Source organism: Hordeum vulgare, chromosome 3H, assembly GCF_904849725.1.
Source record: "Hordeum vulgare subsp. vulgare chromosome 3H, MorexV3_pseudomolecules_assembly, whole genome shotgun sequence".
Taxonomy (NCBI): Eukaryota; Viridiplantae; Streptophyta; class Magnoliopsida; order Poales; family Poaceae; genus Hordeum; species Hordeum vulgare.
In genome coordinates, this window is record NC_058520.1 from 464,245,751 (window position 1) to 464,269,396 (window position 23,646).

Here is a 23,646-nt window from a genome sequence, read left to right on the forward strand (position 1 = left end):
TGAAGATGATGAAGGAGAAGGTGAAGAAGCAGGAGTGAATATCTTAAGAACCTGATGCCTTTAATCTTTATAGTATAAACCTTTTAAGTACGATAGTGTTGAAGTGCTACTGCACTTTTAAGTATGGTGGTGGTGTGCGTGGTGAAATTTTGTGCATGCTCATGGATGCTCCTTGTTATTATGATGTATGATGATGCATGATTAGTAGGACTTGTTATTATATATGATGATGTATGATGCGAGCATGACGAGTTATTATATATTAGCGGATGAAATGAACATAGCAGTAGCGTTGGTAAACCAAGCACGGAGATAAGAGAGGACACTTCTCTCTATTAGCTAGCTATTAACAACCTAAATTAACCCCCAAAACCCCTAAACCAGTCACTTCCAAAAAAAAACTCCGCTGCAGCCAGTTTCTGACGCGTGGATGCCTTTTGGTCCCGGTTTATGTCACCAACCGGGACCAAAGGCCCCCCTGTCTGGGCTGCCCGCAGCGGCCACGTGGATGCCCATCTGTCCCGGTTCGTGTAAGAACCGGGACTAAAGGGGGGAGGCATTAGTAACGACCTATTAGTCCCGGTTCAAGAACCGGGACTAATGGCCCTTATGAACCGGGACAAAAGGCTCTTTTTCTACTAGTGTTAGCCATCCGTTATGCACTTGACCTTTTGGAGGTCTGCGCTGAATATGTCCAAATCATCTAAGACGATGTTGGATAAGCTTCTCTTCAATCGGTGATATCTCAACTCTTTCTCGTATATCATCATTCCAAACTCGTTCCTTCCTTTTGTGGTCACACATCCATCTCAACTTGCTTATCTCTGTCACACCTAACTGCTGCATATGTTGTCTTTTAATCGACCAACACTCAGCTTCAGACAACATTGTGGATCGAACCATCATCCTACCGAATTCGTTAAACAAAAAACAAAGGGTTAATAAGGACTATTTTTCTTGATCAAAATGGCACAATAAAAGGAAAAGCACATGGAAAACAAAAATGGAAAAAATGAATGCCTTTGTATGCTACGACAAAAGATATGAAACGAAGGGAGTAATAGGTTCTTGTTTGTTCTATTTATTTCTGTTCTGATTGTTGCTATATAAAAATTATGTGATGATTTATTTAATGGAAATGGACGAAGAAACTAGTTAAATAAAATTGCAAAGGGTTAATGAGGGCTATTTTTCTTGATCAAAATGTCATATGAAAAGGAGATGCGCATGAAAAAGAGGAAACCAGAACGCCGATAGCTTTGTTCGCTGATTTTATGGTGTTCAAGTCTAGAGTTGTGATTTGCATGGACACTACGATTAGGTTGTTGCTTGTGGTTCCTTTTCATTTGTGTTTCGGTTCTTGCTTCCTACTCCTTCTGTTATTAAATACTCCCTCCGTCCCAAAATTCTTGTCTTAAATTTGTCTAGATATGAATGTATCTAGTCATGTTATAGTATTTAGATACATCCATTTCTAGACAAACTTAAGACAAGAATTTTGGGACGGAGGGAGTACAAGTTTTTTTAAAATTTCACACGTGCAAAACAGGAAGTAAAAATGTATGCGCATCCAGGGAATCGAACCCTGGTCAGTACCGTGGGAGGGTACTATGATACCACTACACCAGATGCGCTCAGTGATCTTGACGTCAAATTCCAACTATATGTTCAGAAACCAAGGACACGAGTAGCACTACAGCACACTATCGGAAACTAGTAGGAATTGTCCTTTTTTATGCGGGATTGCTAAGAATTGTCCTTGCCTGACCGGCCACAGTAACTTTAAAATTAACATCGGGTCCAACTCAATAAATTTGACTATGTGATAATGAGTCAATAAGGAAAAAAGTTAAATTGAGTAACTTATATAGTCATTGAGTCTATGAATAACATTACATATATCAAGACAAAATAAGTCTTTAACCTAATAAATAAAGCTTAAATCTATAACCTAGTAAATAATGCTTTGCATAACGTTACACATATGTTACTACTTACTATGGGACAGCGTGTAAATTACACATATGATAGCGTGTATATTACACAAATGTTACAAGGAACTTTTGGAACCTGGGTATATATATGCAAAATAAATTTAGCAATTTAATAAAAATTTAAAAAATTGAAAATATTTTTAAAATAAACTTGACCTTCCATTATATTTGTGAGAAAATGTTCACAAAAAATAATTAAATTTTCACTTTTTTCTGGAAAAAAAGACAAATTTTCGATCAAGATAGTATGAATAGTAATCTATAATACCAAATAAATTTTATCTTTTTGTCCAGTAGTAAATGTTAACTTTTTTCCTAAAAATTTATATACTGGTGCAAATAAAGTCAAGTTTAATCTAAGAATACTTTAAAACTATCTTGACTTTTTACTTAATTATTAAAATAATAATTCATATAAGATGAATATACAACCAAGAACCAAAGTGTGTTTTCTCATATGGTAACCAAAGGGTATTTTCTCATATGGTAACCAAAGTGTATTTTCTCATATGTTACTACCTACTATGAAGTTAGTAATATAGGCTAAAATAACGTGTATGTTACTAGTATAAGTTACTCTTCATTGTGACTGATCTAGGGAGAAAATTATAGACCATTCGCTTGGGAAACTGCCTGATAATTGTTGTTCTCCTATTTAGGCTTCAGACATACTAGTTTGAACTGACTGAAGAACCATCTTCAGTGATAGTACCATGCCTAGAGCGCATGATCTTGTAGAACAGTGGAGCAAGTAGCATACAGCGTGAGACGGCTAACTAACATGATGATGCATGGAATAACGAGACAGCCATGGGCCGTGGCTGGAACTGGGCATAACTCGAATGGCCCTGGAAACTACTCCCCTCCGTATCATAATATTTATTGTTGGGAAACTGGTCTAGTTTTCCCTAATAACAAATATTTAGTAACAGAGGTTTAATGTGATGAGATAGCATCCATTGCTCAAACTTACTCCAATGCAAAACAAAAAGAAGACGGGAGAAGCGCAACACACGTAGGAGTACTAGCGAAAAGAAACCACACAAAATGACAGAATCGTCCATTTGGATTCTGTATCTGGAATTCAGGAGTACAAACCATCGGACCTGAGTCCATCGCTCTGGCCGAAATCACTGTTTTAACTTTATGGGTCAACATGTTTATAAACTGAACTCCACACACGGAAGTATTTGACGATCACACCCACTACCACACCTTCGTCGATGAACTGGAGCCGAAGGAACCCAAACTTAAGAGCTCAGAACTTGTCGACCTTATCAGCCCTGACGACGGGGTTGGCCTGGGAGATGGCGTCGCGGCCGGCGCCCCTGTAGTCGTAGCAGCAGTCGTGCCGGTCCGAGTAGCGGTGCTCGCCGCAGAACACGCCGCCGCACCGGCACTCGAACCCCATCAGGCCCACCTTCCTCCCGCACGACGCGCACCTGCTCCTCGCCTTTGCCCTACTCGCCCCCTCCTCCTCCGCCTCCTTGGACGTCGCCGCCACCGACGCCTGCAGCTGGGCCTGGGCCTCGGCGCGGCGAAGGCTGTCGCGGAAGCACTTGGAGCAGAGGCCGCCGGTGTCCGGGGAGCCGAAGAAGCCGCAGCCGTTGGCGCAGGGGAGCGGGAGCTGATCGGGGCTGTCCGGGTTCTTGCCGCCCTGCTCCATCGTTTGCACGACGAATCACGCACGCGGTCGGCTTGGTGGTCGTTGGGGATTGGAGGCGAGGAGATGTGGGAGGGGAGGGGAGGGGAGGGACAGCACCGACGCAGACGCAGCTTGATGCGGGAGGCTTCCGGAAAGTGGTGGATCAGACCGATGACCGATCCGGTATCTATCAGTGTGTGACCGACGGTGCCGTACTGTCGTTTCTTTCGGCGGGGATGGGGCACCGGGACTGGAGCTCGTGTTTTACGCGGGCATGCAGACGCAGTGCAAGCGCGGCGGTGAGCGGTTCCGCGCGCTGCAGGTGAAACTCTGTTTTGTTAGCACAACCGTTCAGCCTGAGAGGATCGGACAGCGGGAGATGTTCTGTGGTCTGGGACTCAACCTTTCGTTTCTTCTTGAGAGAGAGAATCTGTTGAGCCCAAACTAGTCAAGCCGACATTAGTCCAACAAGTAGCATGGGCCCAACTAAAAAATCGGCCTAAATAAAATAATGGAGCAGTTGGCCCGGTCCGGTGCTAATTTTTGTTGAGTATACAACAATTTTCGATAAATCTAATTCAAAAGGAAATCATAAACATGGCATTAATCATGTACTTGTATCTACCATGCAAATAGCATAAACTGTAAGAGCATCTACAGCCGGAAATCACGAATATAACCCCTAAACGCCCGCGAACGCGTTCGGTCAGTGACCTGGCATGTCTCCTATTTGTCTGTCCACGCAACCATACTCTTAATTTTTTTCCCGCATATGTCCAGAAACTTTCATGTGATTGATGGAGAGAAAAAGAGAACAAGAAAAGAATGAATAAAGAAAAGAAAACGATGGTCTGGGATGGGGTCGCGTCCTATGTGACGCACTGTACCGGCGCGCTCGGACGCGTCCGCAAGCCCTTATATCCTCTCCATATTTGAGATCGATATGAGGGGTTGTGGACATTCCGGACGTATAAGGGTGATATGAGGGGTCTGGTTGGGTTACTTTTTTTTGTTCTCTCTCCTGTCCGGTCACTCACCGAGCTCGTCCGTGGACCTACGAGGGGTCAATTCAGGCGTTCGACTGTACATGCTCTAAGCAACGTAAAAAACAGTAAAGAACAAGAGAAGGAAATGAGTTATACCATCTAGGCTCTAGTTGGCCAGTACGTAGTTGCGACGACGACGGCAACTTCGTCGGCGTTCTTCTTTCTCAAGAGTGAGCTTCATGACTTCAGTGGACATTTGGTGGACATTGTGACGGTGAAGACGATGAGGACGTAGACAAATAGTAGACGTAGACGAACGGTAGCGAGCAGTCGCGTAGGAGACGCTCCCCAAAACCCTAATCATCATTTTCCCGGTGGAGGATCTCAAAGGATGGGATTTCAGAGGCCTGCCCTCACATACAGTCATCTACGCGGTGGAAGGAATGGAGTCACTGAAAAGCAGCAGCACTGAAAGGAACGACTTTGGCTAGTGCACATGGAGGCGAAGCAAGTGTGATCTGAGTTGGGCGGCAATTAGGGTTGTTGACGCCTCTAATATATGGACTCGGTCTCGTAAGGAGACGTGGATTGAACCCGCGTTCGAGTCGGCAACAACACGTGATCCGATGTCTCAGATTCATGACGCGTCCATTAATGACTCGTAATTAATTGACAATCAATTATCTCGTCTTGACCAACAAAAACTAAGCACACGCATACATATATAGGTTTGAGCTTGGCTCGGCTCGATGACGAGACACGACGCGCGTGCGCGGCGGGGGGGGGGGGGTAAGGCATGTTGAGGCGGACAACAGAGGAGGTCCGCACGGGAACAACTCCTCTTCGCAAGAACTAACAAAATATGGAAGAGGGTCCCTTTTAAAGAGGTCAAAAAGTTCCTACACTAACGGGGGTAGTAAACTTCTCACCACCTATTCATGACACCCATATCGGTCCTTAGAGATTTTTTAAAATTGTTGGATGGGCCTAAAGCCAATCTTATATTTCAACAATCCTCCAACAAATCTCAAAAGCCCATAGTGATGTTCTATGTTCCAAATATTGTTTTGATATACCATTACTTTTAATATTTTTAATGGAGACTAGTTAAGGCTCAACATCCACCTAAAGCAAAGAACTACGCCCATTTACAACTGAACAATAGAATATGCATGGAATTGTCAGTTTGGCATAAAGAAGTTTCGCCAATTGTCCTATCGGTACTAGGTCGCCAAAGGCTGATCCCTCGGTGGAGCATATTAGTCACACTCATGTCCTATTCGCCAACTTACTAGAGATCATGCTATATCTTAGACTGTGATAAGAAGATGAGCTCATATAGGTAAGTACTTCCAAAGATTGCTCTGCAGGATTGCATCTTGCTTATAAAGCCACATAACACATTAAGACAAACGTCAACATGCCATGCAGTTTCCAAGAGTACCGCATCACCAATGGGGCGGATTATTAGGTTACTCTCCTCGGTTACCCGTATCTTGTTTACGCCAAGTCCTACTACACTTGATCTTCTTTCACATAGGTTGTGATCTTCTTTCATATGCTAGATTTTTAGCCGTTTGGATATAATTCAGTGTTGTCACTCTAGAGTCTCTTTGCATATGTGGTAGATTTTAATTCCTTCTTATGTGCTTCGTGGATTGCATGTTGTTCTTTGGACACTTTCCCCTGAAAATAATTGTCTCATTGTTAAATATAGCAGGAATAGGCTTTTCAACCACTAGAAAGTCCATCAAAAACTCTCGAAGTCATTCTGCTCTGACACAAGATGTGTCTAGTGTTGTGAGTTCGGCTTTCATGCTCGACTTCGTTAAGATAGATTACTTGCAAGAATTCCATGAAACAAGGCCACCTCCAAGTGTGAACACATACCCACTTGTGACCTTTGTCTCATCAGCATCATATATCCAACTCTCATCACCATACCCTTCAAGTACCGATGGGTATATGGTATAGTGAAGTCTATAGCAAACATTATCCTTTAGGTAACGCATAACTCTTTCAAGAGCATGCCAATGTACATCTCCCGGATTGGGAAAAGAACGACTCATTTTGCTCATAGCAAACACGATGCCAGGCCTTGTAGTACAAACAAGATAGATGAGTAAAACAATAATTTGGGAGTATCTCAAGTGATCTTTAGTTGTGCATTTGAGCTTTCAAATCCGCACACTAGCATCATATGGTGTTGGAGAAGTTTTGCAATCTGAATATCTAAAATGACTCAAAATATTCTCAACATAGTAGGATTGTAGAAGTGCAATACAATCATCATTATCTTTCAATAGGTTGATGTTCAACATAACATCATGACACCAAGATCTTTCATCTCAAAGGTCCCATAGAAAAGACTTAACCTACTCAATAACTTTTAGGTTGGTTCCAAATATGAGTTTGTCATCAACATACAAATACGGTATAAATCCTTCATCACCACCATGTCGTAGTATAGACATTCATTAGCTTCACTAATAACAAAGCTAGTAGATGTCAAAGTTTTGTGAAACTTAGCATTATATTCTTATGTGCTTGTTTCAAGCTATATAAGATTTCTATAACCTACACACCTTTCCTTCATGGCCATCTCATGGTGTTACAAATTAGGGGTCACTCACCATGCCATCTCTTAGCCACGTGGGTCGGTCTATGCACCCCCATGTTGGTTAACCAGGAGGCTAATACGTCTCTAACATATCTATAATTTTTTATTGTCTCATGCTATTATTTTATAAATATTTTACACTTTATACACCATATTATATCAGTTTTGGTAACTAACCTATTAACTCGGTGCCGAGTGCCAATTGATGTTTTCTGCGTGTTTTTGGTTTTCAGAAAATTCTACCAAATGGAGTCCAAACTCGACGAAACTTTTCGTCTTTTTTTACCAAAAGAAGACCTCAAAGCTTTAGAGAGAGTCTAGACACTGCACGAGGAAGCAACAAGGTCAGGGAGCGCTCCCTCCCCCTTGGGACTCCCTCATGGGTCCTTTCTACCGCCTCTCTCTCGCCTATAAATTCTCGTATATCTCAAAAACCCTAAGGGAGCTCCCAAAACAATTTTTCCACCACTGCAAGTGGGTGTTCCCCCATGATCCCATGTGCAGGCCTTTTCTGGTACTCTGCCGGAGGGGGATTCCATCACGGAGGTCGTCGTCACGGAGTAGTTCCACCGAGAGATACAGGTCCATAGCTCTCTCTCTCTCTCTTTATCTCTCTCCCTCTCCCTCTCCCTCTCCATCTCTGTCTTTCTCTCTCTCCCTCCCTCCCTCTATGTCTCTCATATTTGATCTTCAATGCAACGATCTCTTCTGAGACCTATTTGATGTATTTTTTGCCGTGTGTTTCTTGGGATCCGATGAATTGTGAGTTTATGTTCAGATTATTCATTGAAATTAATTGATCCCATCTGAGATTTATTATGTGTGACTTCATATAGATATGTATGATTTCCGATCTATAATTTTGCTTTGGCCAAGTAGATGAGTAGATATTCAAAGGGAGTGGTGCATAGTGGTAGGTTCAATCTTGCGGTGTCCTCACTCTTTGGTAGAAGGAGTAGCGAGGCACGTATTTGTATAGCGGCTATTAAGAATAAAATAGCTAGGTCTAAACACATTATTTGGTCTTACTTTGCCTACATTGTGTCATCTTGCTCAAAGCATTACTCTGTTTGTTATGAACTTAATATCATAGATGCATGCTAAAGGATGATCGATTTGTGCAGTAATAATAGTAGGCAACAGTAAGTTTAATGGTGTAATTATCATGGACTTAATGCCTATGTATTTATCATGCCAGGATTAACAGCATAATTATTTGCTTTTCTATCAATTGCCCAATAGTAGTTTGTGCACACACTCCTAGTGTTCTCAAGAGAGAGATGTCACTAGTGAATGTTATGGCTCCCGGGTCCACTCACTTATTATATATTCAGAAAACATAGAAAAAAAATACTTGTTGTATTTTATTATATTTATGTTTGTATTATCTATCCTACACTAGTTGATTTGATCCTTACACATACCGAGTACAAGGGGCTTCACAACCATCTTCTCTATGTTGGGTGCAAGTATTTACTCTTGTGTATGCGGGTATTGTTGATCATTTATTTGTGTGGTATCATATTGGTTTGATAAAGCTTGGTTCTTAACTGAGGAAAATACTAGATGATACTTTACTACATCACCCTTCCTCTTTGGGGATTATTCCAACACCATTACAAAGTAGCAGAAGAATTTGTAGCGCCGTTGCCGGGAAAACCATCAAACAAATGGAAGGTACCTTCACAAACATTATCATTTACTTGTTCTACATTATACTTGATTTTATTTTCAGTTATATAAAAATAAAAATACCAAAAATATCGTGTGTGCTTGTTACTATGGTTTGTTCTCCTGATATGCATTTTCCTTCATATTTCGGAGATGTTTTGAAATCCTAAGTTTTAAACAATTAAGTCATGAATCTTTAAAAGCATCTTGGGATATATTACTAGAAATGCAAGCTAGGGCTACCCCTAAACCCTAAAGAATGTTTTTCTTCTTTAAACGCTTTTATGTTTTTTTTTCAGGATTAAAAGCTTTTATGTTGGTTTATCTCTCTATCATAGGCACGTTTTGGATTTAATATTTGAAGGGAATTTTGTTGAAAACAATGCTTCCGATTTCTATGAAAGAATGAAAAAACTATTTAGTCAACCAAAGATAGAAGTCACTGAACCCACCATTCTAGTTAGCTATCCATAGACGGAATTGATAAAAGACACTAAAGCTAACACAAATGCACACTTAAAGGGATTGTACAATCATTTCACCAAATTAAATGGAAATATAGTGACTCAAAATTGGAAGTATGATGTCTTAGAACAAAGATGGGAGAACTTTCACTTGCTTAAAATCGGAGTGGAAACCGTTAATGGGAAAAAATAGATCACTTAATCCAATTAATTGATGAGTGCAAGAAAGTTAAATTGGTTGTGGCTAAAGTTGGAAATATCCCTCACCCTAGTGGATTACTTAAAAGGTTGAAGGATGAAAAAACGTGAACCTTGTGTTATGCCTAGCTAAATGGCATTAAATAGTAGCGCTTGTTGGGAGGCAACCCAATAGTTATTCTTTATTTTATTTTTATTTTTATTGAGTTAACATATTTATTGCTTCTCTATTAATTATGTTTGTATTTTTTGTTTTGAGTTTTGTGTCAAGTAAACCATTTAGGATGATTTGGGTAATAGTTGAATTTATATGGTGTGGAAACAAAAACTTTTACGCCCAGTATTTGATTTTCTTTTACTAGAACAAGATAAATTGCTGAAATTTTTACACGAGATTGAGATAGAAATTGCCCATGTTGTCCTAATTTTTCAGAATTTGCAGAGTTGCAATGTTTTAGTCCAGATCATTGCGAATAGTTCTGTTTTAGACAGGTTCTGTTTTTTTTTGCATAATGTGCTTGTTTCAATGATTCTATGGATTGTATGTGGGTATAAGTCATGGAGGATTTAAAATATGGTAGGTATTATGCAAGAAGAATTATGAACTTATTTATAATAGTACTTAATGTGTTTTATTGCTTTATTGTACTAACATATCTCATATCGTTTTTGTTGATTTCTGTGTGGTGAAGTTCTTAAGTTTTGGGTAAAATCATGATGGATGAAGGTATAAGGAGCGGGAAGACCCTAAGCTTGGAGATTCCACCCCAAGATAATATCCAAGAAAGGCCCAAGCGTCTAAGCTTGGGGATGGTTCGGTTGGCATCGCCTTTTTCGTCTCCAATCTATGAGTTATTCTTGAAGCTATGTTTTATTCATCATATGATATGTGTTTTGCTTGGAGCATCGTGTTATATATTTTTTTTCTTGTTTTTTTAGTTTTTCACAATCATTGTTTGTTGCACACACCTATTATGAGAGATACATATTCATTGGAATTTATTAGATTGCCCATTATGCTCACTTATACCTTTTGAGTTAAGACAATTTATGCTCATGTGCTTCACTTAAATTTTTAGAGCATGGCGGAAATTATATTTTATAGAATTCATGTGCACTCTTGTAAGGATCGATATGGTTGACTAGATGGGGGGGGGGGGGTAAATAGGCAACTAACAAATTTTAATCTTTCCTTTAAACAAATTGGGTTTAGCAACAAATAGGTTATCTAGATATGCAACTAGGTGAGCAACCTATATGATGCTAACAACCATAATAATAAGCAATAAGTAAATACAAGTAAAGGTGAGAAATAACCACAAGTGGAACTGATGAGGACAAGGATGTGTTCCCAAAGTTCCTTCCCTTTGAGGGGAAGTACGTCTCCGTTGGAGCGGTGTGGAGGCACACTGCTCCCCAAGATGCCACTAAGGCCACTGTATTCTCCTCACGCCCTCACACAATGTGAATTGTCGTGATTACACTAAGTGTTGCCCTTGAAGGTGGCAACCGGACCTTTACAACAAGGTTGGGGCTCGCTCCACAACTCAATTGGAGGCTCCCAACAAACCATGAAGCTTCACCACAATGGAATGTGGCTCCAAGGTGACCTCTTTCGTCTAGGGTGCTGAAACACCCGAGAGTAACAAAAACCACACAAGAACTTGGGGGAATCAATTTTCCTTTGTTGGAAGTCTAGATCTAGGTCTCCTCCTTCAATCCCTAGAAAGACAACAAGTTTGGGTGGCTAGGCAGAGAGATCGAGCAGGAAAGCTTCGGTGCATCAATTGTGGAGAGAGAGAGAGAGAGGTAACAGATAAGAGGGAGGAGGAAGAAAGCCCTCCTTATATAGGCCCCTCAGATTTCTAACTGTTACAGCCATTTTGCACTGGTCGGTACAACCGGTTGCCACGGCGGTACAACCGTTGTTCCTATATTAGCAGAACGACTGGTCAACCACCGCCCAATAACCGGGACAAAACAGAAAGTTGGCCCTAAGGTTTCACCAGCCACGGCTGCTCGGCGTGGCTAAGTCCCAAGCGGTACAACCGCTTGGAGCACTAGTAGTATCGGCTATAATTAATATAGCGGTACAACGGGGCCACCATCGCTCAACAGCCGTAGTGAAACAGAGCCATGACCGGTTGTGGACCGGTGTAGGGCCGGTACAACTGCCGAGGTGTTGAGCGGTACAACCGCCCATCACAGCGGTACAACAGGTCAGTTAGAAAACCAGGGGGGCCTCTATCAATGATGTGATGGAATGAGATGGTGCAAAAGTGTGGGAGAAGAATAGATTCACCCATAGACTTCCAATGTGGATTCCCTCTTAATAGTATGGGATCCCTACGACCAAAAATAATAAACACGTAGGGAACACATATTCGATCTTTTCCGTCTGGAGGGAACACCTAACCGTCTTGTGTCTAACATATGATAACTGCATACTTGAGATCCAGTTAGATTACATAGTGAGTTGTTATCATCACCAAAACACTTCAGCTGGAGAATGCTCTTACAATCTCCCCCTTTTTGGTGGATGATGACAACAACACGATTTGCATAGATGTTCTCTAAATTAGAAGCGGAGCTCCCCCTTGCTGTGTGCCCAGATGAGAGAAAAACATGAATTGGAGCTCCCCCTTGGTTTTAGAGACCAACCACAGTGTACATAGAGGAATTAACATTAAGGAGCATATGTACGAGATATCTAGTAGAGTTGTAAATGATACGGGTAATAATAAACATAGTCTCCACTGAAACTCAAATAGTCTCCACAAGATAGGTTCAAGACCAACTAATAAGCAAACAAGAGTCCAACTTGAAATCAAAGCAAAAGATACGACGAAATGATAGCTAGAGCGCCCCCCATGCTAATCTCGTAATGATATAGCTCTCTCCCCCTTTGGCATCAGGACACCAAAAAGGAAAAGAGTGATGATATCACCCCGGTGCTCAATAGAGCTCGTCAGACACGTCAGACTCCTCGGAATCACCGCTAGCAGACTCATCATCACCATCACCATCATCACTATCAGACACATCTTGAGAAGCAGTAGCAAAGGAGGTAGCAGGCTGACCCGAGACTTCATCATCATTCCAAGAGCTATGACCAAAAATCCACTTCTCCTCAGAGGTCATGGACTTCTCTGAACAACTGTCTGCCTCAAGCTTGAGAGCCCACATAATCTGAATATGTCTACACCAAGCAAGCTTCTCGTTGACATGGGCTTCATAGAGCTTCTGCTAAATGTGAGCTTGGAGGAAGAAGGTCTTTAACTTATCTAAGAACTTGGAGCCCCAGGAGGGCTTGGCAGCCGCTGGAAGCTCAAAGTTGCTATCACTGCGAAAACATCCTCAAGTGTGTCCTCGGGGAAGCGAGGAGCAGCATGCTTCTTCTTCCGGAGTTGCTTGACCTCATGCTCAGTGAGATTCTCAAGAGAAGATAGAGGCTCGCCAGGCCTACAAAGTACCCACACAGAGTTGAGGAAGCACACAATGAATGGAGCATACTTGGAGACCAACTTGTAGAAGACCGTGGACTAGAGCTCCTCCCATAACCATTTGGAAGCATCAAATGTAGCCCCAGTGAGATCCTTCTCCCGCATGGCGACAAGCAGATCAATGAAGTAACCATGAATCTCATCTTGATTTCCTACCTTGGGCAGGAGTACATTCCGTAAAACACGGTGCAGATTATCATAAACCGGCTACATGTCCTTAGAAAAACCAGGAATGCCAAGCCTGTGGATGTACAAGGGGGCAAGCTTCACCTTATCCATAGGATGGGGCCGATTATGAGGATTAATGCCACCCTTCCGAGAGAGACCGGTATCCTCTTACCCAAGAGAATTGTAGAAGGCACGCCACGGGACCTCGAAAAGCTCATCACGACACATGAAGGTAAGGGTGCGAGCATCATCTGAGCCAAAGTGAACAGTGGCATAGAACTGGTGAATGAGCTGCACATCAAAGGGAAAATTGAGTGTCATGAACTTTAGAAAATCAAATTCGTCACACAGAGTATATGCTTCCCCAAATTAGTCCATGTTGTTCTTCCAGTGCTCAATGTCAATAGTCCGCTGCTTGGCAAACTTGTTCTTGTGATGGTCATAGAGCTCATGCACAATGCGCATCTGAAGCGCATTTCAGAACTAAGTGGTGGTCCAGGTGGGAGCAACGGGTACCTCATATGGATTCCGAAAATGAACCTGCTCCCAATCCGCTTGCTTCCATGAGTGCACTTGTAGGAGATATGCCCTAGAGGCAGTAATAACATTTACTTTGTATCTCCTGTTTTGTAATGAGTGTTTATGATCCATGCTATAACTGCAATGATTCTCGAGTCTACAATATCCACAAGGCTCGGAGGGAAACTCATCTGCACGTGTGGTATAATAAACGGTAAATTGTATTCCTAGTCATGCCTTTATGATTAGCTCAAGTATTGCATGATGATCGTGTTTTCCTCGTCATGGGCATGGATATGCTGGCAATTTTGAGGGCACAATTTTAGAAGAACATTTGTGTTGAATCGACCCGCATTGAAGTTATGCTATGAGATATACTCATCACAAGTTAATGGTTAATAACACAGAGATAGTTAGCATTTGTATAATTCCTTAGACCATGAGAGTATCGAGTTCCTTCGTACCTGCTTCGTAAACTTTGGGGTTTGCTAAACGTCATACGTACAAGGGTGGTTATTATGGAGGCTTACGGGTTCACAGAAAAGTATGAAAAGTAACTTGGTAGCTCAAGGTTGGGATTTGCTCCTCCAATGATGGAGATATATTCTTGGGCCCTCTAGGTGTCACGGTATCCATAATTGTCTGGCCAAACACAATGTGATTTGATCACATGGATGCCGAAACATGGAAACGAGTAAGGAGAACAAGACCGGTATCGAGGTAACTGGCATAGTGGACAAGTTGTTGATCCATGGGGATTTCGACAAGTCTAACCTCGGTTATTTGTATCATATCGCACAACAACGGGAATAGCACACGACAAACTAATGGTTCACTCGAATATTTATTCGTGTGGGTATAGGGGTCAATATGGGTGTCCACAGCTTCGATGTTGATCATTGATCGGAGAGTGTTCCGCTCATGTCTATACTTCACCAAACCTATAGGGTGACACGCTTAAGGGTCATCTATCTATTGAATACTAGACAGGGAGTATGAGAGAAAATCACCAAAAAAGTTTTGGGGACAATGAAAGAGTTCCGGAGAGAGAACACCGGAAGAGTTTCAGTAAAACCAAAAAGTTGTTTCGGAGTAAACCATTAAGTAAAATTGGTTGTGGCACACGCCGAGAAATTGTTGGAGGGTACCAAAATTGTTCTAGTAACTTGTGAGATTTTTCAAAGACAAAAAACAGAAATGTTCTGGACTGTCAGAACCGCTTTGCTTGCTTTTCACATATGAAAATCGCTGATCTGAAAATGTTTTGAAACATGTCCATAATTGTTTTAGTGGATACTAGAATTATTCTAGGACCCATAGAAATATTTTCGGATTTACCGGTCACGAAAAATTGGTTCCGTGAATAGTGAAAATGCATTTACGGTTATGGTTGGAAGTTGACCTTCCACAAAATATCTTGAGGGGATGACATGGAAGGATAAGGGCACCCATTTGGGGAGTCCTAGGAGGTGTGGCCAGCTGATACGTCTCCAACGTATCTATAATTTTTGATGGTTCCATGCTATTATCTTGTCAACTTTGGATGTTTTATATGCATGAATATGGCATTTTATATCATTTTTGGGACTAACCTATTAACTCAGTGCCTAGTGCGAGTTTCTGTTTTTTCCGAGTTTTTGACCTTTTTCAGAACGGAGTCCAAATGGAATAAAACTTTCACGATGATTTTTTTTGGACCAAAAGAGACCCCCGAAGCTTTGGAAGAAGGCCAGAAGAGCCACGAGGGAGTCACAAGCCCAGGAGGCGCCCCTAGGCCGCACCTACCAGGCTTGTGACCTCCTCGTCGGCCCAACCGACGTAATTCCACCGCCATAAATTCCTATAAATACAGAAACCCCCAAAAATAAACCTAGATCGAGAGTTCCGCCGCCGCAAGCCTCTGTAGCCACCAAAAACCAACCTGGAGCCCGTTCCGGCACCCTGCCGGAGGGGGAATCCATCTTCGGTGGCCATCTTCATCATCCCGGCTATCTCCATGACGAGGAGGGAGTAGTTCACCCTCGGGGCTGAGGGTATGTACCAGTAGCTATGTGTTTGATCTGTCTCTCTCGTGTTCTTGAGATGTCATGATCTCGATGTACCGCGGGCTTTTCTACTATAGTTGGATCCTATGATGTTCTTCCCCCTCTCCCTTCTTGTAATGAATTGAGTTTCCCCTTTGAAGTTATCTTATCGGATTGAGTCTTTAAGAACACTTGATGTAGGTCTTGCACGTGTCTATCTGTGGTGACAATGGGATATTCATGTGAGTACTTGATGTATGTTTTGGTGATCAACTTGCGGGTTTCGTGACCTCGGGAACCTATGCATATGGGTTGGCACACGTTTTGACTCTCCGGTAGAAACTTCGGGGAACTCTTTGAAGTTCTATGTGTTGGTTGAATAGATGATTCTGAGATTGTGTGATGCATATCGTATAATCATGCCCACAGATACTTGAGGTGACAATGGAGTATCTTGGTGACATTAGGGTCTTGGTTGATATGTGTCTTAAGGTGTTATTCTAGTACGCACTCTAGGATAGATTGAACGGAAAGAATAGCTTCGTGTTATTTTACTACGGACTCTTGAATAGATCGATAAGAAAGAATAACTTTGTGGTGGTTTCGTACCCGACAATAATCTCTTCGTTTGTTCTCCGCTATTAGTGACTTTGGATGACTCTTTGTTGCATGTTGAGGGATAGTTATATGATCCAATTATGTTATCATTTTTGAGAGAACTTCACTAGTGAAAGTATGAACACTAGGCCTTGTTTCCACGCATTGCAATACTGTTCGTGCTCACTTTTACTATTAGTTACCTTGCTGTTTTTGTAATTTCAGATTACAAAAAACTATATCCACCATCCATATTGCACTTGTATCACCATCTCTTCACCGAACTAGTGCACCTATACAATTTACCATTGTATTGGGTGTGTTGGGGACACAAGAGACTCTTTGTTATTTGGTTGCAGGGTTGCTTGAGAGAGACCATCTTCATCCTACGCCTCCCACGGATTGATAAACCTTATGTCGGGGGGATAACCCCGGGGTAGGCTCATCGAGCCTGTTCCTTCATTCCCGGCCCAATGGGCATGAAGGCGTGGAGATTCTCAAGGCCCAAGTCTTCTGACCGGCTAGGCATCCCCTGCCGGCTGGAAGACGAGGCGGCCAACTTTCTCGCCGGCCAGGAAACCCCTGCCGGCTAGAATCCAGGCGGCCTCCCCTTCGGACCCGGCCTGGTCCCGCCAGCCGGACTAAGGAGGAGGCGGCCACCCTCAAGCCGGCTGACCAGGCAGGCTAGCCGGCCGAGGATTACCAGTCACATCAGATCGTAGGTCAGGAAAGGACCTCACGATTAAAGGTAGCTACGCGTCAGCAAAGGTACTGAATCAGGGCGCCCGGCAGGTACGAGCGTCGGCGGCCACGCCGCTGACTTACCCCGGCTCTGATCCATCACCTAGCCTGATGTCGGACCGTCACACTCCCACTCCATTACTGCACTCGGCGTGGGGAACAGTGGAGGCGGTCGTAATGCCTGCCCGTGAAGAATCTCGCAGGGCGACGCTCGACGTACAGCGCGTGCTCTGCGTCAACCTTACACGGGAGCCCCATTGGCCAGCCGGCGGGTCCCACAGCAATCAAGACCATGCAGCTGGCGGGCCCCTCGTCGACAAGACAAGACCCTGGTGGGCCCCTGGACAGCCGGCGAAGCAGCCAGCCGGGTCCCACTGTGTACCCTTTATCCATATTGTAGGCCGGCGGGTTCGTCTATAAAACCCCCCGGCCGCCCCCCATGCAAAGGGGCCAATCACTTGCCAGTCATTCAACACTACACACTCACCAACCAACAGAGAGCGAGGTAGAGACGAGCCGGCTGCTCCCCTCTTCCTCCTCCCAACACAGCTCCAGGAGCAACATTGTACTCTATTCCCATACATCAAACACACAAGCAGGATTAGGGGTATTATCTCTACGGAGAGCCCTGAACCTAGGTACATCATGCGTCCCATGCGTGTACCAACCTCGTTCCCAGCGCCCACCTTTGTCCCTTCGGTTCTCACCGACTTTAGCCTACCTATGGCATATGTTGTGAGTATTCGCGGACACCTTAGGTCACCCACTTGAGGGAAAATTGCTACTGTCCTACAAAACTCTACACTTGGAGGCCCAACAATGTCTACAAGGAGAAGGTTGCATAGTAGACATCACCGGCCAAGGTGGGGTCCACCATGGAGCCTCACTTGCCCCACTTGCTTTCCCTTTATGCCCTTGTGAAGGACCACTTTCATGGGGTTTTGGAGTATTTCAAGTGCCACCCCACCCCTTGAGTTCTCTTATAAATGGAGGTGGAGATGCACTCTCCACACTCACTCTTTCTCAGCATACAAATGCCATGCATGATCTAGCCTTCTCTCCCCCTCCCAGCGAAATAGTTTCGTAGAGCTGAAAGGATGTCTAGATTCCGGCATGAACTAGTTCTGGATGGTGAAGCCCTGCTCGATAGCTGACACCGTATGTGTGCAACCCTCTAGAGAGGTTGTAGTTTTGATCTTTTACCCGAGGGGCTATTCGAGGGTACTCCCGGAGGGATGTCCGATTTTCCGATTGAGCTTCGAGGGTCTTCCCGGAGGGTTGTCCGTGACATCGTACGATGGAATGTCCGACCGCCTCCCGAAGGGCTGTCCGACGAGGGAGAACATCCTCGCGGTTGGGAGGTTGTAAATTCTAACTGCGGGGATATGCACCACCTATCTTCATCGACTCTACTTCCATTGCGCTACGAGTCGGTAATGATCAGATCAAACCTTGTATGCATCTCCTTAGTGATCCTGGGCGTGCTTGCAGTATCAAATTTTTTTGTTTTCTGTCACGTTCCCCAACATTGGTATCAGAGCCAAGCTATGCGTAGATGCAGGTTACGATCTAGAATACGTGAGATGTATGGGTATAGCATAGTATAATTTTGTAGTAGATGAGATCTATTGTTGAAAATTATTTGTGCGTCTAGTAGATGAAATCTATTACCCAATATTCGCGTTGCTTCCCGTGGAGCCGCGTAGTCCTGATCCTGACGGCATGGTAGAATCTAACAAAGTTCTGGCAAGCCGCGATCCTTTCATGTTGCTCCTAAGTATGATGATTGACAGATCAACAAAGTGCTTCAGTGTGTCTTTGGGTTCCACCATAGTTGAGAAAGATGGATATTTCACAGACAAAAGGGCAATGCAGATATGATCTGCACGGGCGTCATGCGTATGACGAAGTTTAGTATGGGGCTCGAGATTTTATTATCTCGTGTTTCATACACCCTGGCAAGTTAATCTAGCAACTTGAATTATCATACGTGATGATGAACGTTTGTAGCTACGGTTTAAGTCAAAACCTTATAAGCCACATAAAATAAAATTTTGGATTAACCGATTCGAGGCGTCTAACTTGGTTTTGCGGGATGTGCATGAGATGTGGTATAGCAATGCTCATATTCAATTTGATTATGTATGAGATGACTATATAATGTAAACTAACATGACCTGCGTGTCATGATTCGTCATGACGGCTGGAGCCATATGATTGTCACTTTAATGACCAGCGTGTCAACCTTAAGTAATGCATTTATTTTATCCGCTATGGAGATAGCAATATTATCTGATGCATGGACAAGGTGGTGGCAATCTTCGTGAACGTGAACACCGACGCGAATGCCGAAGACAAAGAAATACTTGACTTCTCCGTGAGAAGGGGCCATACCATATCATGCTATTATGAATTGCCTAATGCGCGCTAGTCGCTTTTTATTAGGGTGATCTATCACTTAAAATATCAAGTGGTTAGTGTTCTCCTATGTGTAGCACCATGACGGCACCTATCTCTTCAGGGCATCACAGGATCTCCATGGGTGCGAACGATTAGAGAAGTGTGAGGCGGGTGAGTTGAGACCTCGTGGCAAGATATCTTGGTTGACTTGACGTTTTGGCAGGACTGTCCTGAGCTCGGAACACACACATCGAAAGATGAACAAGAATCACATAGATATGTGATCGGCAAGTTTGCCTACCGATTGAAGTTCATGCCATTTGAGTTCATCTCGAACCGTGACATTGAATTGAAATATGGGGCTTGAATCACTTACAATCAATTATGAGAGATATTGATTTAAGTGGGAGCGCACTTTAGAATAAATTGTTTATTCACTTAGTGCAAATTAAATATGAACAAAGTCTAAAGTGAATTTTGTGTTTACTGTTGTAGATCACATGGCTCGCAATGCACCGTTCAACTTAGGCCCGATGTTAGACAAAGAGAAGTTAGCTGCAAATGGAAACAACTATGCGGACTGGGTCCGTACCCTAAGGATTGTCTTGAGGAGTGCTAAGAAAGTGTACGTGCTTGACGGACCTCTACCACCTAAACCGATTGCAATTGCCCCGCCAGATGAAAAAAATGTCTGGGGCACTAAGGATGACGATTTCAACTTTCTGCAGTGCCTCATGTTGTCTTGCATGAGTTCAGAACTTCAAAAACATTTTGAATTCCATAACTCCTTTGATATGATCAAGGAACTGGATGCTCTCTACAAGTTTAATGCACGATATGAATGTTTTGATATCATGAAAATGATGACAAAGACCAAGATGGCTGAGGGCGGTTCAGTTGGCGAGCACATAATCAATATGATTGGCTACGCTGAAAGGCTTAAAACCCTGGAATTTCCACTTCCACCAGAGCATGTTATGCACATGTTGCTCGGTTCACTCCCCTGTCTTACGACAGTTTTATCATGAACTACAACATGAATGGATGGACAAAACACCTAATGAGGTGCTTGCCATGCTGAAAACTGCTGAAGGGCGACTGAAGAAAAATCACAAGCAAGTGTTGCTTGTGAATAAAACCGCCATTTTCAGAAAGAAAGGCAAGTCTAAGAAGGGCAAGGGCTTCGGTTAGACCGGATCCCAAAGGAGCTCTAAGGGCGGAGCCAAGGCTGAAACTGAGTGCTTCTACTGTAAAGGCACGGGACACTGGAAGAGAAACTACAAGAAGTACCTGGCTGATAAGAAGAAAGGTATAACTGTTATACAAGTTAGTGTCATTCATGTTTCGCTTGCTACAAAAAATTCTAAGTCTTGGTTATTTGACACCGGATCGGTTGCTCACATTTGCAACTCGATACAGGAGCTTCAGGAGGTGTGCAAGCTGGCAAAGAATGAAGTCGTGATGCGTGTCGGGAACGGTGCTGGGATCACCCCTCAAGCCGTCGGTGTTATGCCTCTACGTCTCCCTTCAGGATTTACCTTAGAACTAAGTAACTTTTATTTTGTGCCGACATTGTGTAGAAACATAATATTTGAATCATGTTTAGTGCACGATGGCTACTCCTACAAGTCTGAGAACAATGGTTGTTCACTTTATTGTAAGGATATGTTTTACGGATTTTCACCCATTGTTGGTGCCTTTTCGTACTAAATCTTGAATGTGAAAATAATGTCCTTAACTTGAATGCTAAATGCCTTAAGAAGGCTGATACCACTACCACTTACTTGTGGCATTTTCATCTTGGCCACATCCGAAAGAAACACATGCAAAGACTACATAAAGATGGAGTTTTACCGTCCTTTGATTTTGAATCATTTGACATATGTGAGGCTTGCTTGATGGAAAAAATGACCAAGACGTCGTTCACGGGTCATCCTGAACGGGTGGATGAATTATTTGAAATAATACATAGTCATGTATGTGGTCCAATGAACACGGCTGCACGGGGTGGGTATTTTTACTTCGTGACTTTTATTGATGACTTAAGTCGGTATGGCTATATCTACTTGATGAAGCATAAGTCGGAAAGCTTTGAAAAGTTCAAAGAATTTCAGAATGAGGTAGAAAATCATCCTAACAAAAAGATTGAGTTTCTACAATCAGATCGTGGGGTCGAATATCTTAGTCATGAGTTTAGCCAACATCTCCATGACCGTGGAATCGTTTCATAGCTTACGCCTCCCGGAACTCCACAGCAAAACGGAGTGTAGGAACAACGTAACCGAACCATGCTAGACATGGTAAGGTTGATGATGTCTCTTACAGATCTTCCAATATCTGTTTGGGGTAACGCACTACTCACTGTCGCTTATACATTAAATACAGCACTGTCTAAGTCTGTTGGGACGACGCCATTTGAATTATGGTATGGGAAGAAACCAAATATGTCGTATCTCAGGGTTTGGGGTTGTGAAGCTTATGCAAAACATTTACAACCAAGCAAACTCGATCCCAGATCAGACAAATGTTACTTTGGAGGTTATCCCAAAGGCACCATTGGGTATTCCTTCTACAACGAGTCCGAGGGCAAAGTGTGTGTCGCAAGATTTGGACACTTTCTCGAGAAAGAATTTCTCGCCGAAGAATTAAGTGGGAGGACAGTACAACTTAATGAGATTAGTGAATCTTCACCGACCGTTGATATGGCTAAGGAACCTGAAGAAATTCCGCAAGTTATCCATACAACCGAACCAGAAGTCGTCGCATATCATGTAGTAACTTCAGACAAGGTTGTAACTGAACCACGCAAATCAGGTAGGGTTGTCCAGCCACCTGAGTGGTTTCATAATGAAATCTTCATTCTTGAAGACGATGAACCTGTGCACTACAAGTAAGCAATGGCGGGGCCCACCTCAAGGGAATGGCACAAAGCCATTAAATCCCTGTACAAAAACCAAGTTTGGAACTTGGAAGAACTTCCAGAAGGCGTAAAACCCATTGGTTGTAAATGGATTTTCAAAATAAAGACACACACGGATGGTAACATTACAATTGACAAAGCTAGAGTTGTCGCGAAAGGGGTCATGCAAGTTCCAGGAGAGGACAACGATGAGACTTTCTCGCCCGTAGCTATGCTTAGGTCAGTTCGGATATTACTAGCAATTGGTGCTTATCTCGATTATGAAATATGGAAGATGGACGTCAAAACGGCTTTCCTAAATGGAAATCTCAAAGAAGATGTATACATGATATAGCCTGAAGGTTTTGTCGTTCATAAGGATGCTGGAAAGGTATGCAATCTTCATAGGGCCATTTATGGTCTGAAGCAAGCAGTAAGGAACTGGAACATTCGTTTTGATGAAGTGATCAAACAGTTTGGCTTCATCACGAATGACAAAGAATCTTGTGTTTACAAGAAGTTTAGTGGGAGCGCAAAAGCATTTCTAATATTGTATGTGGATGACATATTGTTGATTGGAAATGACGCGAATTTCCTTAGCGAAATAAAAGACTCATTGAAAAGGGGGGTTTCAATGAAGGACTAAGGTGAAGTGACATACGTATTGGGTATCGGGGTCTATAGGGATAAATCAAAACGCCGAATAGTGCTTAGCCAAAGCATGTACATTGACAAGGTGTTGAAAAGATCCAACATGGAGAACTCCAAGAAAAGCCTACTCCCAATGTCACCTGGCACAACACTGAGTAAGAATCAGAGTCCTCGGACTCTCGATGAGTGAGTACAAATGAATGATGTTCCATATGCTTCGGCAGTTGGTTCTATTATGTACGCCATGTTATGTAAAGGACCAGATGTTTCCTATGCGCTAAGTGTTAGCAGCAGGTACCAAGGTGGTCGAGGATTGGAACACTGGGCCACTGTCAAAAATATTATTAAGTACCTCAGAAGGACCAAGGATTTACTCCTTGTGTACGGAGGTGACGAAGAGCTCATTGTAAGTGGTTACACTGATGCAGGTTTCATGACTGACCCATATGACTTCAAATCTCAATCAGGCTATGTTTTCATATTGAACGGTGGCGCAGTTGACTGGGAAAGTTCCAAACAAAAGACTGGGCGGATTCTACGATGGAGGTGGAATATGTTGCTGCTTC

General features: G+C 42.9%; 1 protein-coding gene and 1 non-coding gene across 2 annotated transcripts; both read right to left on the reverse strand.

Annotated features, from left to right (window-relative positions):
* Positions 1–1,563: 1,563 nt before the first annotated feature.
* On the reverse strand, positions 1,564–1,634 carry TRNAG-CCC. The gene has a single exon. It is a non-coding gene; the product is annotated as a tRNA-Gly (tRNA).
* Positions 1,635–2,985: 1,351 nt separating this feature from the next.
* LOC123440176 (zinc finger A20 and AN1 domain-containing stress-associated protein 2-like) lies at positions 2,986–3,976 on the reverse strand. The gene has a single exon (XM_045116750.1). The coding sequence runs from the start codon at positions 3,658–3,660 to the stop codon at positions 3,253–3,255; it is 408 nt and encodes a 135-aa protein (XP_044972685.1). The 5' UTR covers positions 3,661–3,976; the 3' UTR covers positions 2,986–3,252.
* Between the last annotated feature and the right edge of the window lie 19,670 nt (positions 3,977–23,646).